Source organism: Xiphophorus couchianus, chromosome 24, assembly GCF_001444195.1.
Source record: "Xiphophorus couchianus chromosome 24, X_couchianus-1.0, whole genome shotgun sequence".
Taxonomy (NCBI): domain Eukaryota; kingdom Metazoa; phylum Chordata; class Actinopteri; order Cyprinodontiformes; family Poeciliidae; genus Xiphophorus; species Xiphophorus couchianus.
In genome coordinates, this window is record NC_040251.1 from 3133741 (window position 1) to 3149658 (window position 15918).

Sequence of the window (15918 nt, forward strand, 5' to 3'; positions counted from 1 at the left end):
CTACTGTTCTACACTAATAAATTTGATGATGAAACGAACAAAGTCCTTCTTTAACGAGGGTCTCGAGTACTCACAGAGTTTCGCTGTGACCCCTGACCCCTGTGAATAGCAGGGGTCACTGCGGCCTCTCCGATCCTCCGACCTGCAGCAGCAGTCTGTTGTCTCAATCAACATCTGCTCAGTGTGAGGCAAACCAACTAAAACGCCACGCTTCGCTTTCTGTCAAGAATAACTCCATCCCCTTTTTATTCACACACACACCCTCACACGTTGATTACCAACAAGTATGGCCATTGAGTGGAAATTAATTTGCCAGTGGTAATGAATAGAGACGTTTTGCTGAGGAGCGTAAAAACAGCTGAGCTGCCAGCGATTACCTGCTGGAATCAGCCTTCATCAATATCAGGATAATTACAAAGCGCTCCTGGCATGGCGTGAAATGAGCGGAGCGTGCAACAGATTGGGCGGTGACCAGAGACGTCTGCAGGTATTAGCTTCCTCCTCCTCTAAAGACGTCTCATGGAGCCACAGGCACCAAAAGTTCATTGAGAATCTCTAACATTTGAGAGGCCTTGTTACAGTCGCAACGAGGCGAAAAAAGACGAAGAAAAGCAGGGATAGGCGAGTGTTGGCCACGAGTTCAGATCATTGTTTTTCATATGCCGAATGACTAAAACTTCCACATTTACTGTAGTTTCCTTGCTTTTTGACTCTTCGTCAGACAGCATAAAACACAAAAGTGGGTCAGAAAAAGGCTTTTTGTCCAGTTTCATGGCCATCCAAAGCAAAGTGCTGGACTGTAGAGACTGGCATAAGAAAGTCAGATGTTGGTGTTGATTCCTGTCTTTCCCAGACGTCTCCGAACACGTCTCACATGGAACCACTTTGGCTGTCCCCCCCCCCCCTCCCCCCCCCCAACTCCTCCCGTCCCCTCAGACAGAGGCAGGAGGCAGGATTGAGTTTCTGCTCAGACTGGAGGCTTTTCAGTCCACCTCTGGGATGAAAAGATGACTATTCTCTTTTTTTTACTTCGTGCGACTCTTTTTTTTTTTTCAGGTGAGGGGCTGAGAGGAAGGAAACTATTACTATTAGAGGGTGAGCCTGCAGACGCAGCTGCCGGCGCGTCGCGGAGGAAGACCGTCCAGACTACACGAGGGGGGAGGAAGGCCAGGCGCAAACTTCCGAAAGCCTTCACCTCCTTGGCCTGTTTTGTCGCAGCGCGTTTCCCATTAAGCTCTCTATGTGTGAAGCACGAACCACCCATGGGAACTGGGCTGGAAGACTGCTGTAACCACGGCCTGAGGTCGGCCCCACAAATAAGATCATAAATTAAAGGGATTCGCAGAAAGCCGCAGAATTCGGCTCGCTTGTAGTTTTTCCTCGCTCGTCCGCCGGTGTCTGAGGCGGCCTCGGATTTTAACGGGACGGACACCTGCCTGGTTTGAGGAGGCCGAACCCGAACTGGGCCCAGTGGGGTGGCTCTCTGCGGTGGAGGAACATTTACACGCTGGAGAGATTTTTTTTATATATATTTTTTTTCTATGCTGGATCTGAAGCCTTTGGGGAGAAATTTGATCCGTCACAGAGAGTTTCATAAGGATGGCGGTGTGGCAAAGAGGGAAAACCTTAAAAAGCAGCGAGAACATGGTGGCTTCAGTGTTCACACCCCGGACTACATCCTCAAACTGAAATCCAATAATAACGCCATAATCTACTTCCTGACTCAACTGGCTAGTTGTTAGCTGACCACTTAAAAATGTATTCCCAGACAGTAGGAGGTTCTTAAAAAGAAACAATATAGTGATGATAGTATCCAGACCCAGCAGAACACTGTGAATACCTCACCACAGATCCCAGGACCGGGTTACTATTTATAGCACATTGTAATGTCTCTAAAACCCCATCAGCCTCCTGGGAAACAGCAGATTGAACACGCTGAAGTCAGGCTTTCAGCCCAGTGCCTGGTCTGGTGGTGTTGAATTCAGGCACCTGGGCTGGTATCCTCCGTGTCTTCACTGGTCCACATGGAGGGGTTGGCATAAACGTCCACAAAGACCTTCAAGGTTCCACTGAAGCTGAAGATAAGGTTACCTAGAAACTGACACCGGTGCTTCTGGTGGAAAGTGACATTTTTCTTTTCTACATCTTCTCAATGTACTGTTTACTTGAAGCTGACGTGTGACATGATGTACGGGTGCAGACCCACGCGGTAGTAAACCCCTTCCTAACCGATGAATGATGTCACTTCCTGTAAGCTAATCTGCAGAGGAGAAGCAATGACACCTTTGGGTTACGGATGAAAACAAAAGATTTTAAAAGCTATAAAAGTTGATGCAACAGGACTTCTCCAGTGTTGAGTCTCCTGACTGCTGTTGTGGACTGTTTCTAACTTTGATCCGGTTGTTTATGAAGAGAAATAAAACGTCTAAAAACTTCAACAGAACTTATTTATGCCTAGATTACTCGACTACTTGACTGTGCATACAACGAGGCTGAAGGGTCTCCTCCAGTGGATGCGAGGCACTTCACCAGCTGACAAATTGCTGGAGCGATTGAAGCGAAGGGCTGATTGCCATGTTAATATCTGCCATTGATCTCCTCATTGATCATGTGTCCCCCCCCCCCTCCCCAACATTCCCCCTCATAACGAGCGTGGCTGGGCCGATCTGAAATAAGCCGTATCATCAGAAGGAGGGGATAAGGATCGGTGGACGGAAAACTGCTGCGCAAAATCATCTTGAGAAAGGCCAGAGGAAACGGAGACAATATTAGAAAAAGAAAAAGCTCCAATCTGCTGATCAAGAAGGGCTGCGGGACTACCGCTGGGCTCTTTAACATCTGGCCGGGCAATTTAGTCTGCTCTGACGATTGGAAAGGTTAAACCACTAAAATCTAATATTTGCCTAGAGGGGGTCAGGCCACTGCAATTACAAGCTACAATCGGCAGGGCTAATCAGCTAGTAGCGCGTACCGGGGTTAGGCTGGCCAAATAAGCCCTGATCACAAGCACTGTTCTCTGCTTCTCCTGTTTACTTATTAAACCCTGTTCTCATGTTCAAGCGCACCCCCCTCCAACTCCCCACCCTCTGTTAAAGCACTAGGGAGTAAATTTAGCTCTTTTTAAAAAAAAGTGGGACTGAGACTAGCGGCCGCGTTAATCAGTATCTGCGGCCCTTTTTTTGTTGCGAAATGATCTCAAATTACTTTCCTCCAGATCTGGCAGGCATTAACACCTCAGGAAGAGATGAGGGTTTTGGGGGCTAGGGGGAGCTCTGCACCCCGAGGAGGGCCAGCAGAGCGATGTGTGCTGTTTACACGGCTGCTCTTTGACACACACACACACACACACACACACACACACACACGCACATATATCTCCCTAACTGACTGAGGATCAAGTGCAGGATTAGGGGATAATATATCAGGACTGTCTCCCAGCAAAGCTCAGGGAACAATTACTGGTAATTAAATATGTGCCAGTTGCTGGAAATGATAATTATGTCCTTCGTGTATAACACCAATTAATTACTTTTATTTCGCAAAGCAAAGCTCTTAAAGTGGGAAGCGGCTGGAGCCGTGTCAGAGAGCGAGAGCCTGCCTCCGAGTTCAGCTGATGACGCCGTTTTCCGCTCCGGTCGCGAGCATCAAAAACAGGAAGTCCGATCCAAGTTCGCCGTGACAACCCCCGAAATGCCGAGGATGGTGATGCTGTGGGGATGTCAGAGGTCATTCAGCGGGACTGTGTGGTGCAGAAAACACAGTAAGGCTGGATAAAAACAAAAGGAGTCTCCTCCTTTCTACCTTCCCATCTTGCTTTCTAGTTTCACGTCCGTATTGAAAGCGATTAGTGTTTTCGACTTTAAAGTGAGAAAAAACTCTGGGATAATTACACATCTGATGTGAGGTGTCTGCTAAAAATCATCTCATTTCTGGTTCCACACACTGAAATATTTAACTGAAAATCCGTCGTTGTTGCCCTACACTGAGCATTGTTTCATTCATTTATTATGTTAAGATAAAAAACAGTAAGTTCTGTTTTTATTTTACTTTTTTTTTTTTATATATAAAAGCATAACATGTATTTATTGGCCAACCTAGATTATAATGAATTAATCAATATTTAAGCACATGAAGAAGTCAGTTGCTAAAGAGACTTTCTGGAGTAAAGCATCATGTGGTGACCAAAGATTGGCAGAGAACCCATCTTCAACATATTTTTATCAAGTAAAGGTCACATTAAGGAAATTACTCAATTACGAGTAAAAAAAAGTATTTGGTAAAAAGTCTACTCAAGTACCAAGAAACTGATCAAATTATCAATCATTTAATATGTAAAAATTACATCTCCAGACAGACTTAAATATAAAGTTAAGTGGAACTTTTGCTATTCTAAGGACTAAAATGTCAATAATTCATATAAGAAACAAAATAAAACAAAATCAGTTAAAAGAAATGTTTTCAAAATCGGTTTCTTTCAATAAAAAAAGCTTAGAAAACTAACAAACACTGTAGGTGTGTCTGGTGAACCTTTGGTTAAAACATTTTACTCCAGTAAGACCAGCAATACTTCATGATACAATTATTCAAGTAAAAAGTACAGCAAAGTAAAAATACTCCTTTTTCCCCCCAAAAAAGTCACTCAAGTAAATGTAATCGAGTTACTTCCCAACTCTGACTGAGACTAGCCAGGAGAGCCGTGAATCCCTCCCGTCGGTGCTGGTCGGACCCACCAGAACTCCTGATAAAATCAGCCGCCGACTTGATCCAAAACAAACTCAGGACTTTTCCTCTAACCAATGTGTAAGCCAGCAGCCCTGCAGCCGTTCATCAGTCACGTATTAAACCCGCAGCCTAGCAATGGTTACCCCGCCAGCTCCTGTGAGCCCGACTGGGCCCACGCCGGGCCGCTGCTCCTGGGTTAATCAGACACAAAGTGAGATGGCCCGGCCGTGCTTTCTCCGTCTTCTTTCCCTGTTTGCTGAACTCGCCGGTTTTTATTCCCGAACAGCTCAGAGCTACGAAAACAACCCGGCTTTGCTCTTTAAACACATCAGTGTGGATTTCTAGTCACATTAGTTGTTTTCTGTTTTGTATTTTTTTACAGAGCAGTTACTGCAAAAATTAAAAATATTTGTTAAAAGTGGATTTTTACTGTATTTTTGACCAGAACGATGAGCCGATTCTATTCCAGTTGAATACAAGTGAAGGCGAAAGAATCTCAACTGTCTTTGATCATTATCAGACTCTGCTGATAATATTTTACCCGTTTAACTAAAAACCCGGGCGAGACCAACACTGGATCATTTCTGAGTCATTTTGGAGGGTCCTATTCCATACATTTCACATCTCGGCCCTCAAAAGGCACATTTTTCAATGCCCTCAATTTTTCTAAGTTTCCAGTAATAAATACAAACCAAAACTCTTAAATCAGAATCCAGACTGGGAAGGTCAGAGGTCAGCCAGTGGCCTCAGGAATTATCCCAAACGAAGGACACATCTAGAAACAGTAAAAAATGATGTCAGTATGAACTATTAATTATTATTATTATTATTATTATTATTATGTGGTATGCGTTCCATTGAACCTAGATTACTTGATGTTGAGAGGTATGTGGTATCAGCTTGTGTCGCTAACAGAAATTAGCATCACAACAACTAGCAACGGCCCTTGACTTGTAAAAATACGGTCCGTTCATTTCTCCATGTTTAAACGGCACCAGTTTGAGACATTTGGGGGACCAGTTGGATTAGAATTGGCTCAATCAATTCAACTGAGCCTTGGCCCAGTTAGGAGAATGTATATGGGGCCCACATTTACATCCATTGTGCACGCATGGGGCCAAACAAGTAGGAAATGGTTCCCAATAGAAACATCCAGAGGTTATAAAGTGATTAAATGTTACTTAAACCTAAAACCTAGGTTTAAGTAACATTTATTGGAATCCCATTATGTCACATGGGACCCAAAACTACGCAATCTGAGACTACATCTATAGATGTTTCACGAGGTTCTTTTGAATTATGCTTGAGGTTAAAAAATGAACAAAACGTCTTCCACGAAACCAGAGAGCAAAGCTCGTCAGTGGGCCAGTAAAACGTAAAACTGAAATGACCGTCACCGTTTTTAAAAAAAAAATCCGTCTCATCAGAGGAAAGTGGCGCCTCATGAATATGAAGATTATTCTCTCCAGATTCATCTCAGAGTTGCTTTAGTTTCTTCAGACGCGGTCAAACATTTCCATCATCTTCATGAGCAGCCGCAGCTGGACCGACGCATCGGGGTTTTTTTGTTTTTGTTTTATTATCTCAAGTGTTCTCATCACTTCTTTCTGGCAGAAACCAGTTTTTAAATCTTCCATCAAAAACAGATGGAAAACTAAAGGGAGGTTTAATGTGCCATGTTTTACTGTCAGGAGTTGTAATGTTTCACATTTGCGTCTAGAAAGGACTTCAGTTAGGAAGAGTAAATGTGTGTGTGCTGTGATGCAGTGTGTAAGGTTGAGGGTTAGCTTGTAGCGTGTAGCCGCCGTGCTGCAGGAAGCGGACGCCGGTCAATACAGTGGATCAGATGCAGATTGCGGCAGTGGATGTGTGTTTCTCGGTGTGTGTCACGGTGGGCCTCGGCCCCCTCAGATCTAAGCGCTATTGACAAACCCATCAGAGCCGGTGATGCATCGAAATCTCCTCCTTCCCCCTGCTGGCGCTCCGGGCCCAGCTGACATGCTGTCACCTTGGCAACTGCTGCCTGCTGGGACAGTTGGCGTCCGGCCGAGGAGAAGATGTCACCGTCGGACCCCTACGCTTCCCCCCACCCACCCACCCGTCCCCATTGATCCATCTACGGAGAGCATATCAAATATTCACAGAGCGGGTTCTGCTCAGAACTTTCTGCTCCTCTCCAGGTTCAGTGACTCATCCCTCGGAGCATTCTGGGTCTCTGGGAACGTTGGCTCTGACCCGGAGGTCAACTTCGCCGATCTATAGCTCCTTCCAGGTCTGGGCAAGTCAACCAAATGACCGCACAGTCTGCACATTTTTCACTCAAAACATAAAACCTGACCATTCTCGTTGTGAGACCGTCTTGAGAAAACAGAGCGTCTTCAGTCAGAGGCTTCATTCAGATTCGCTGTAATACAGACTGCTACAAGAGACCTTTTCTGCCAACAGCCATCGCCGTCTTCAATAAATCAAGAATCTGAATTACAACTTTCCATTTCCCTTTGGGATCAATAAAGTATTTTTGAACTTGAATTTTGTGTTTAAAACTTCAACTTTTGCCTCTTTTGTCACATCATGTGACCGATCAACACGAAGCAGCGCCAACTTCCAAACGCCTGGTTTTCTAAATGTTTTGTCCACCCAACTCTCTGCTCATTAACAGTTAGTCCAATGTAGTCCTTTCTGTTGAAAGAAAGTGAACCAAAATTCACACCAGTATAGTGGCAGCATCACACGAAGATTGTCTTTTTTTTTTTTTTTCTCCCCCAGCAGGAACGAGAAACCTGGGAAGACGCATTAAGCCAATCACAGGAAAACCTGTTACGGCTTTCCAGGTTTAGAATCCCATGTCAGGATGGCCAAGTCAAAGCCCAGACCTACATCCACATGAGTGGCAAGACTTGAACACTGATGTTTCACAGATAGAAAATGTGAATATTGTTTAGGTTCTAGTCGCGGAAACGAAGCGGAAAGTCGCGACTGGGCCGAAGGAATCCTGCAACGTTTTACAAACGTCATCTGCTTTTCACTTTACCATACTCAGATCTTTGTGTTTCCCCTTTCACGTCATCACCTGAAATCCAAATTAAACATGTAGGGAGACAAAAGTATTCGCACCTTTGTGTGTTCAGAAGCTGATGAAACGGAAGCTAATTTGATTCAGCAGAAACTCAGTGTCAGACCTTCTGACTGTAAATAAGGTCATTGTTATAAAAGCGATGGTGTCCAGAAGCTCCTATTTTACAGTGAAATAAATGTTAATCAGTAAAATAGTTTTACTGTTAAAAATATAGCAGTAATTTAATGTCTTAATGTGGAAATAAATATAGAAATACTGTCAAAAATGATTATGTGATGCTGCAGACGTTAGAAATAAATCTGCGTTTCAGTGCCTGAACAAGTCAAAGTATGATAATAAATCGAAAATAAAACTGTTACAAATACAGAGTTTCTACTATTAAAAGCACCAAATATTTCTCAGTTATAGTTTAGGTTAAGCAGAAATAAAAAGTTACATTTTACAAGCTTTTTTTTTTTTTTTTTTAAAAAGTTCTGTTAAACAATCTGAACCCCATAACTATGAATTACCTGCAGAAATAAAACGTGTTAACTCACCTGTTTTGTCTTTAAGTGATGGAAAAAAAATTAAAATAAAACTTCCACAAACTTCTCTGGGTTTGTCAGGCAGCTTTTAGGACTGACGCGGGAAGAATTGTGACTTCATCTGTCCACCGGGTGGCGCTGTAAGGCCAAGAAAGCAGCAGCAAGAAAAAACTGCAGAGGATTTTTCAAAATTATTATTATTATTATTATTTAGGATACTGTTTGGATTATAAGAAATGGTTTATAGTGGAATATTTATCTTTCCATAAATTGTTATATATATATACACATATATACACATATATATATATTTTGCGTAGTTTTATTATTTTTAGACAAAACTCCAAAAATGTATTTAGCTCTTTAAAAACAAATTCTGGTCGTGTGAATTTATTTTATGAGGGGACAAAATGTGTTTAATTCTGGAAAACGTTTTAATGCGACTGCAGCTCATCAGGGACGGAATTAAACCGGAAAGTTTGAGCAGATTTCCCACATAAATTAATCTGCAAATTATTTAACAATTTATCTTGCCTGTGTTTAAAAACAATAATAATAATAAAAAATAAAGACTTAAAATGCTGCTGACCGTGAAGCGTTTTTGTTTCTCTCTTAAAAGTACACAGTGTTGTTCTGTCGCTCTCTGTGCCGAAAAGCGTTGCTGCGAAACTTTTTTAAAAAAATTATTTAATTTATTTTCGAAGTTGTATTGCAAAAAATTTCACTTGGAATTAAATTCTGTAATTTACAATAACGTTAAATCTCACCGAGCGAAAACTTGGCCGACGAATGTACGCATTTGAGGAATTTTTTTTTTTTTTTTTAGAATATTTTCAGTAGCGTATAAAATTACCTAGAAAAATGACAGTAGATTCATTAAACACATTACTGGGATCATTTGAAAGTATTTCACGGATATATTTATATACATTTGAATCTGCTACTTACAAATTTTACCCACTTTTTGTTAAGGAGCGGCACTTTCCACCCACAACCGATAATCTCGACTTGTTAATCAAAACCAATAAAATCCCTCCGACTCATAAAATAAAACCGCATCTAATAAATAAAGGCAGTAAATGGCAGGTTTTCGTCGCCTGTCTCAATTCACACTCCCTCCTCCTCCTCTTTTTTATTTTTAATTTTTTTTTTACCTGCGCTGCTCACAAAACCATGACCTTCACGATTTATGGAGGAAACCCCCAGAGTCGCGTCATATTTCCCCCCCTTTTCTCCCTGTCGCTCCTTCATCTTCCTCTTCCTGTCACAAAGGAGAACTGACGAGCTGCACGAGGCCGGGTAGGATCTGCTGCTCTTGGGCTGACCCAGAATTAGCCTGACGTAAAACATAAAGTTATCAATAACAACAATAATAAGTCTTTCATTGCATAAATAATGGGCAAAAAAAAAAAAAAAAAAAAAAAAATGCAAATAAACATTTTAATTTATTTAATAATAATAAAAATACACATTTAGTCAAATGAAATAATTGAAATATATTAAATCTAATAATTAAATGTACACAGTGAAAGCTGGATATCATTACACATTTTAAAATGTAAGTAAAAAATAAAACTGTACAGATAAATAAGAATAGAAAAATACGACGCGGCGGATTTCTTTCTATTCATCCCCTCACTTTTCATTGTAATGTATTTTTTCTTCCTTTTTTTTCCTTGTGGCTGCAGCGTCACCAGCCTGAATCCGTCTGGTCGTGCGGCAGAAAAGGTTCCCTGCGGACTGATAAATATTCAACCCTCATGCCACGTGGAGCAAACATGACGCATATCGACATGTTTTTTTTTTGTTGTTGTTTTGTTTTCTCTTTCGAAAGCTAGACTGAAACAACCACTTTTATTCAAACTACATAAATACGAGTAACGGCGTGTAAACACGGAGCGCTGAGCTGAGGCGTGTGTGGCCTTATGAAAACACACTTATTGTGACTCTTGTTTTGAACGAGCCAGTAAAATCATGAATAAATAATAATGATAACAATCCTGATGATGCTAAAAATGCGAATTGTTTTTAAGAAAACACGAAATACAGAATAATAATAATAATAATAATAAGACCTAATTTTGAAATAAAGCAGCGCCTGATTGTAAAGTTGTGACATTTTCGAAACAAAAAGTGAATAAAAGCAAAATCTGAATATTTCAAAATCTGAAATATATATATGTACATGTGTGTGTGAATTTTTTTTGTAAACAAACGTCTTGGTTCTACTCGGTTCATCCGTGAAAACGAGTTGAAAGCTGCATGAAATCAAACCCAATCAGGAGGTTTGGAAGCGTTGCTGAAACATCCTCGCGCATTTGTCTGGGACCTTCCCGCACATGCGTGCTTGCTGCCCCGCATACAAGAAAGCAGGTATCAGAGTGAAGCATGGCAGTACATGACGGGATAGGTCACTGCGCACCTGCCGTATATTTACCCCACACACACACACACAAACACGCACACACACACACACACACACACCGTGACTTCCTAAGCTGCTCCTCTTTTACACCGAAACACACTAGAAGTAAACATGACCGAACTAAACTTCCCCAGCACCACTTTCTCCAATACAGACAAAGACAAAATGATGCTAGCTCCTTCTTTATCATTGAATTCAGTTGCTAAGCGACTATCGTGGAGGAGGAGGTGGGGGGGGGGGGGCAGTGAGGGAGGGGGGCATCCGCGAAATTCAAATCCTGCAGCGAGGGGACACGTTTGGGGGAGTTTCGCTGAATAGGCGACCCCAAGATGCAAAAAGAGATAAGAAATTTATCTGGGGGGGTTAAGGTAGAGGGGGTGGGGGGGTCAGTTGGAAACTGAAGCGTAGAACCAATCAGCACGCGCTCTGACCTCTGCGGCCTCTGATCCTGACCCAACACGACCCACAGCCTCCAAACAGCAGAACATTTACGCGCCGAGTCGCGCCCACGTTTACGTAAAAATACAAAACAAAACAAAAGCTAGCAAAAAATAAATAAATAAATAAATAATAATAATAATAATAAAAATGAACGAGCACGCGCGTTAATTTGGCTCGTTCGTAGCGTCAAAACGGGATTTTTTTTGCACATTTTGAAATATTGTCCATAGCCAACCGAAACACTTCAAATTCACCACCACAATAATAATAATAATAATAATAATAATAATAATAATAATAATAATAAAGCAGCACAGGATTGTTGCGTTTCATTCTAACAAATTTATTGTCTCAGTCAGCTCGTACGGAACCACTACTGCAAATTAAATATACAGTCGAAATAAAAAAATAAGAGCAAAGAAAAAAAAAAAAAGGAGAAGAAGAAATTCACATCAAAATATACCCTTATTACCTAGATAGAACAAACGGTCTGCTCGTGGTGATTTGTGCTCCTTTTAGAGGAAAATATGATCCAGAAATAAAGCATAAAAACAGAGGAATAAATTACCGTTTGGGATAAAATATTAAAAACAAAAATAAAAATCTGATCTGATGATCTATATTGCCAGCTTTACATTGTGTGTGTGTTTTTTTTATATATATATTTTTTTTGTCGTTTATTAAAACCTACCAAAGAATCCTGCTTACAAAGGGCAGCAATAATCCACACTCAGTCACACTTGGCAACAGATTTTTTTTTTTTTTTGTGTGTGTGTGTGTGTGTGTGTTTGTTGGTTTTGTTTTTGTTGTTAAATCTGAAATAAGTGCAGCTCAAATGTCCCGTTTTCTCCTCGATGGGAGAGAGAAAAAAAAAAAAAAAAAATCCACTCAAGTGTCTCCGTTAAATAACGACAAGGGGGGAAGGAAAGGAGGTGATCTTTGAGATCACAGACAGTTCCTGCTTCTGCTCTCCTCTTTAAAAGGTGACGAAGAAGTGATGGAGTGAGGGGATGGGGGGAGGAGGAGGAGGAGGAGGAATATAGGATAGAAAAATTGGCAGAAAAAAAAAAAAAAAAAAAAACTCCAGAAAAAAATAATCAGGAAGCTGGAAGCGTCGTGGATCCTCTCTGGAGAATGATTCAGTCCCGGTTTTCTTTTCAAATATACAAAATGTCTCTCTCTCTCTCTCTCTCTCTCTCTCTCTCTCGCTTTTGTTTTGTTTTGGAATAAACATGATAAACAAGAAGGGGAGTGCAGGTTGGGAGGGGGGTGTGTTTACTTTTCAGGAGGGAGAGAGGAAAAAAAAAAAAAAATGATGAAAATTATTAAGGAGAAGTTCCTCTTCTCAATGCGCCAAAATTACCTGGTGGAATGAACTTGTGGTTGTCACCCTCTGGTCGCTCGCTTCATCTTTTAAGTAATCTACTAAAAAATGCCCCTGAAAGAAAAAAGCAGAAGGAACCTTTTAGGTTAAGACATTTAGGGCCTGGAAGAAGGTGCGTTTTTGTTTTTGTGTGTTTGGGAAGGAGGAAAAACGAAGAGGGGGAAACGTTTTTTTTTTTGTTTGTTTTCTGGTGAAAAATAGATAAAACACATTTTTCTGCAGTCTCATTCTCACAATCACAGTATCAAAAAAAAAAAAAAAAAAAAAGGTTTTGTGCTATCATGGCGATAGTCTGTCTGTTTAAGCAGTTTAATTTCATCTAAAAAAAAAACTAAAAAAAAACAACTCTACGTTTCACTGAACATTCGTTTGCAGTCCATGGAGGGGGGCGGTGTTTCTGCACTCACATTGCCGACCTGAGAGTACACATCCTCCGGCGTCTGCGCCACTCCTGGCGGCGTCATCCGCTTTTCCTTCTGCCTCCTATTGCAGAACCACACTCTGACCACCTCCTTCTCCAGCTGCAGGTTGTCCGCCAGCGAGCTGATCTCCTGCGCCGACGGCTTGGGGCACTTGAGGAAGTGGCTCTCCAGGGCCCCCTTGACGCTCACCTCGATGGAGGTGCGCTTCTTGCGCTTGCGGCCCTGCGCCGCGATCTTGTCGATGCTGGTGGGGCTCCCCGTGGACGAGTCGGCCTCCTCCAGCCACTTGTTCAGCAGCGGCTTCAGCTTGCACATGTTCTTGAAGCTGAGCTGCAGCGCCTCGAACCTGCAGATGGTGGTCTGCGAGAACACGTTCCCGTACAGCGTGCCCAGCGCCAGGCCCACGTCCGCCTGCGTGAAGCCCAGCTTGATCCGCCGCTGCTTGAACTGCTTGGCGAACTGCTCCAGGTCGTCCGACGTCGGCGTGTCGTCGTCCGAGTGCGGGTCGTGGCTGTTGACGGCGGCGTGGTGCTGGTGGTGCGGGTGCTGGTGGTGGTGGTGGTGGTGGTGGCTGCCGTGCTCCAGGTCCGGGGTGTCCCCCCGCACCAGGCCGGGGTGCACCAAGCTCTGGCTGCCTGGGCTCAGCATGCCGTTCACAGTGAAGCCCCCCGGCTGCGAGTAGATGAGCGACTGCTGCTGCTGCTGCTGCTGCCCGCCGGAGATGGAGTTGATGTGCGCCGCCGTGGTGCTGCCCCACGCCCCGGCGTGCGTGTGGTGCGGGGCTAAGTGAGGCGGCCTGTGGTGCAGCGCGGTGCCCGTGTGCAGATCGTCTCTGGCGGAGCTCTTGACGTCCTGCTGCTGCGGGCTGCCGGTCATCCCGACCGGGCTGGACGACCAGGGCGAGCCGGCCTCGGCCGCGGCCACCGCGGCTGCGGCTGCGGCCGCCGCGGCGTGCGGCAGGGACGTCACCCACTGGTGGGCATGGCTCAGCATGTGCCCCCCGTTGCTCGCTGCCATGGCGCCTTGCATAAAGTCACTTTGCACCATCTTGACCGTGGGGTCTCCCCTGTAACCTCCGGACCCGGAGGTGACCGCGGCGCTGCCGGGCTGCATGCCGCCGCCCCCGGAGTCAGAGTGCACGATGGAGCCGGACGATAAGATGCTATTGCTGGGCAGATAAGGATTGGAAGCCGCGGTGGCCATCCCGTCAACCCTTATGAATATATTTGTGGACAACTCCCCTCCCTTTTTTCTTTCTTTCTTTCTTTTTTTTTTACAGTCACTTCTTTCCAGCAGGCAAATTGTATCTCATGAATTATTCAGTCTTTTTAAAAGTCCGTGCAGTCTCTTCTTCTTCTTTGGATGCGCTGATAGACGCAGAGGAGCGGCTGGAGCAAACCCGCGCGTATTTACAACATTCTAGCGGAGAGTGTTCAGCGTGGACGACGTGGAAAGATATCCCAGCTCCTCTGAAAGCCCTTTGAAACCATGTGCAGTCCGCGGGGGAAAGTTTCGCACCGAGAACGCGGACATCAAAATTCAAATCGGAAGCGTCCCAAACAAACTTTCAGGAAGGAAGAAAAACAAACAAACAAACAAACAAACAAAAACAAAAAGCCTCCTTCCAGAAATTCGCCAGTTTTTTTACGTCCAGCCTTGGATGCGGAAAAGCGGAGAGCGTCCTCACTTCTTTTGTAATTCAAGTTGCTTTTCTTCCCTCCGCTGCTCTCTCCCTCTCTTCTTTTATAGCACCGTCTCTTTGTTCTGTTTTGATGTGGATAAACCTGCCAAACCGCGAACTCCCGTTCAAGTACAATCCAGTCGGAACAGTGGCGCGGCGCTGCCTGCGAGCCTCTCCTCTCATTCGCTGCCTCTCTCTCCTCCTCTTTCTATCTCTGACAGGCCTCCTCCCCTCTCACCCCCCCGCCGCCCCCCCTCCACAGCATCCCCCCCCCCTCCTCGCAGCCCTCAGGACGCCGTGTTTACCCCGTGCGTGCCCATTGATTGGTTACCCGGGGCGTGATTGGCAGGTCTCCGGGGCGCGCGGAGAACCTCCTTCCGGCTGTTCCGATTGGCTGCTTTTTAATTGCGGGTCCAAACAAAACGGGGAGCACAACTCGGTAGTAAACAGTGCCGAGACAAACAGGGACGAGGACGTTTGTGTGTTTTATTATTTCTTTTTAAGGTTATTTAACATTTAAAAAAAAAAAAAACCCACACTCATTTGTTATTTTCTCTCTCTGCTCCGGAAATCAGCTTTAAACCCCTGAACCCCCCCCCACCCCCAACTTGTTTAAATGGTGGACATCCGCTTTATAGTCTTAAAAACAGTTAAAGTTTAGCTGTCGAGCTAACCGGCTTTCACCTGGACGCTGACACGCACTCGGTGGTTGCTGTTGTTTTTGATCTTTATTAGAGTCCAAAAAGGACTTTACAATGAAAATGAATTATTATTATTATTATTATTGTCGCCATTCACTTTCAGCCACCAGACGCCGTTCTGACGGAGACAGCGTTTCTGTTTCTGTGTCTCTTTTCGTTTTTAGCTGAATTCATCCTAAAATCTTTCTTCGACTTTTCATCAATTTAGTTGGAAGGCAATATTCCCCCTTTTGTTGTTGTTTGTTTTTTCTCGGGGGGGGGGGGTTACAGTGGCCTTTATTTGAAAGTGAAAGGTCAGGAAAGGAGGTAAAGAGGGAAGACATGCGGTAAAGGTCACCAGGCCGGGAATCGAACCTGCGACCTCCTTATCCGTGTTGTGCTGAAACCCCTGCGCCACCACGGAACCCCCAGCACTCCATCTTTATATATATATATATATATATATATATATATATATATATATATTTCCAATATCTCCTCATCCTTCACTTTTCCACCACATTATTTAAATTGAAATATATATATATATATATTTGTTTTTG

At 43.7% G+C, this 15918-nt stretch overlaps 1 protein-coding gene across 1 annotated transcript; it reads right to left on the reverse strand.

Annotated features, from left to right (window-relative positions):
• Positions 1–11510: 11510 nt before the first annotated feature.
• pou3f3b (POU class 3 homeobox 3b) lies at positions 11511–14882 on the reverse strand. The gene is made up of 2 exons (XM_028011763.1): positions 12980–14882; positions 11511–12626 (listed from the first exon to the last, which is right to left on the reverse strand). Exons 1-2 carry the CDS (start codon positions 14195–14197, stop codon positions 12534–12536), a joined length of 1311 nt encoding a protein of 436 aa, XP_027867564.1. The 5' UTR covers positions 14198–14882; the 3' UTR covers positions 11511–12533.
• Positions 14883–15918: the final 1036 nt, after the last annotated feature.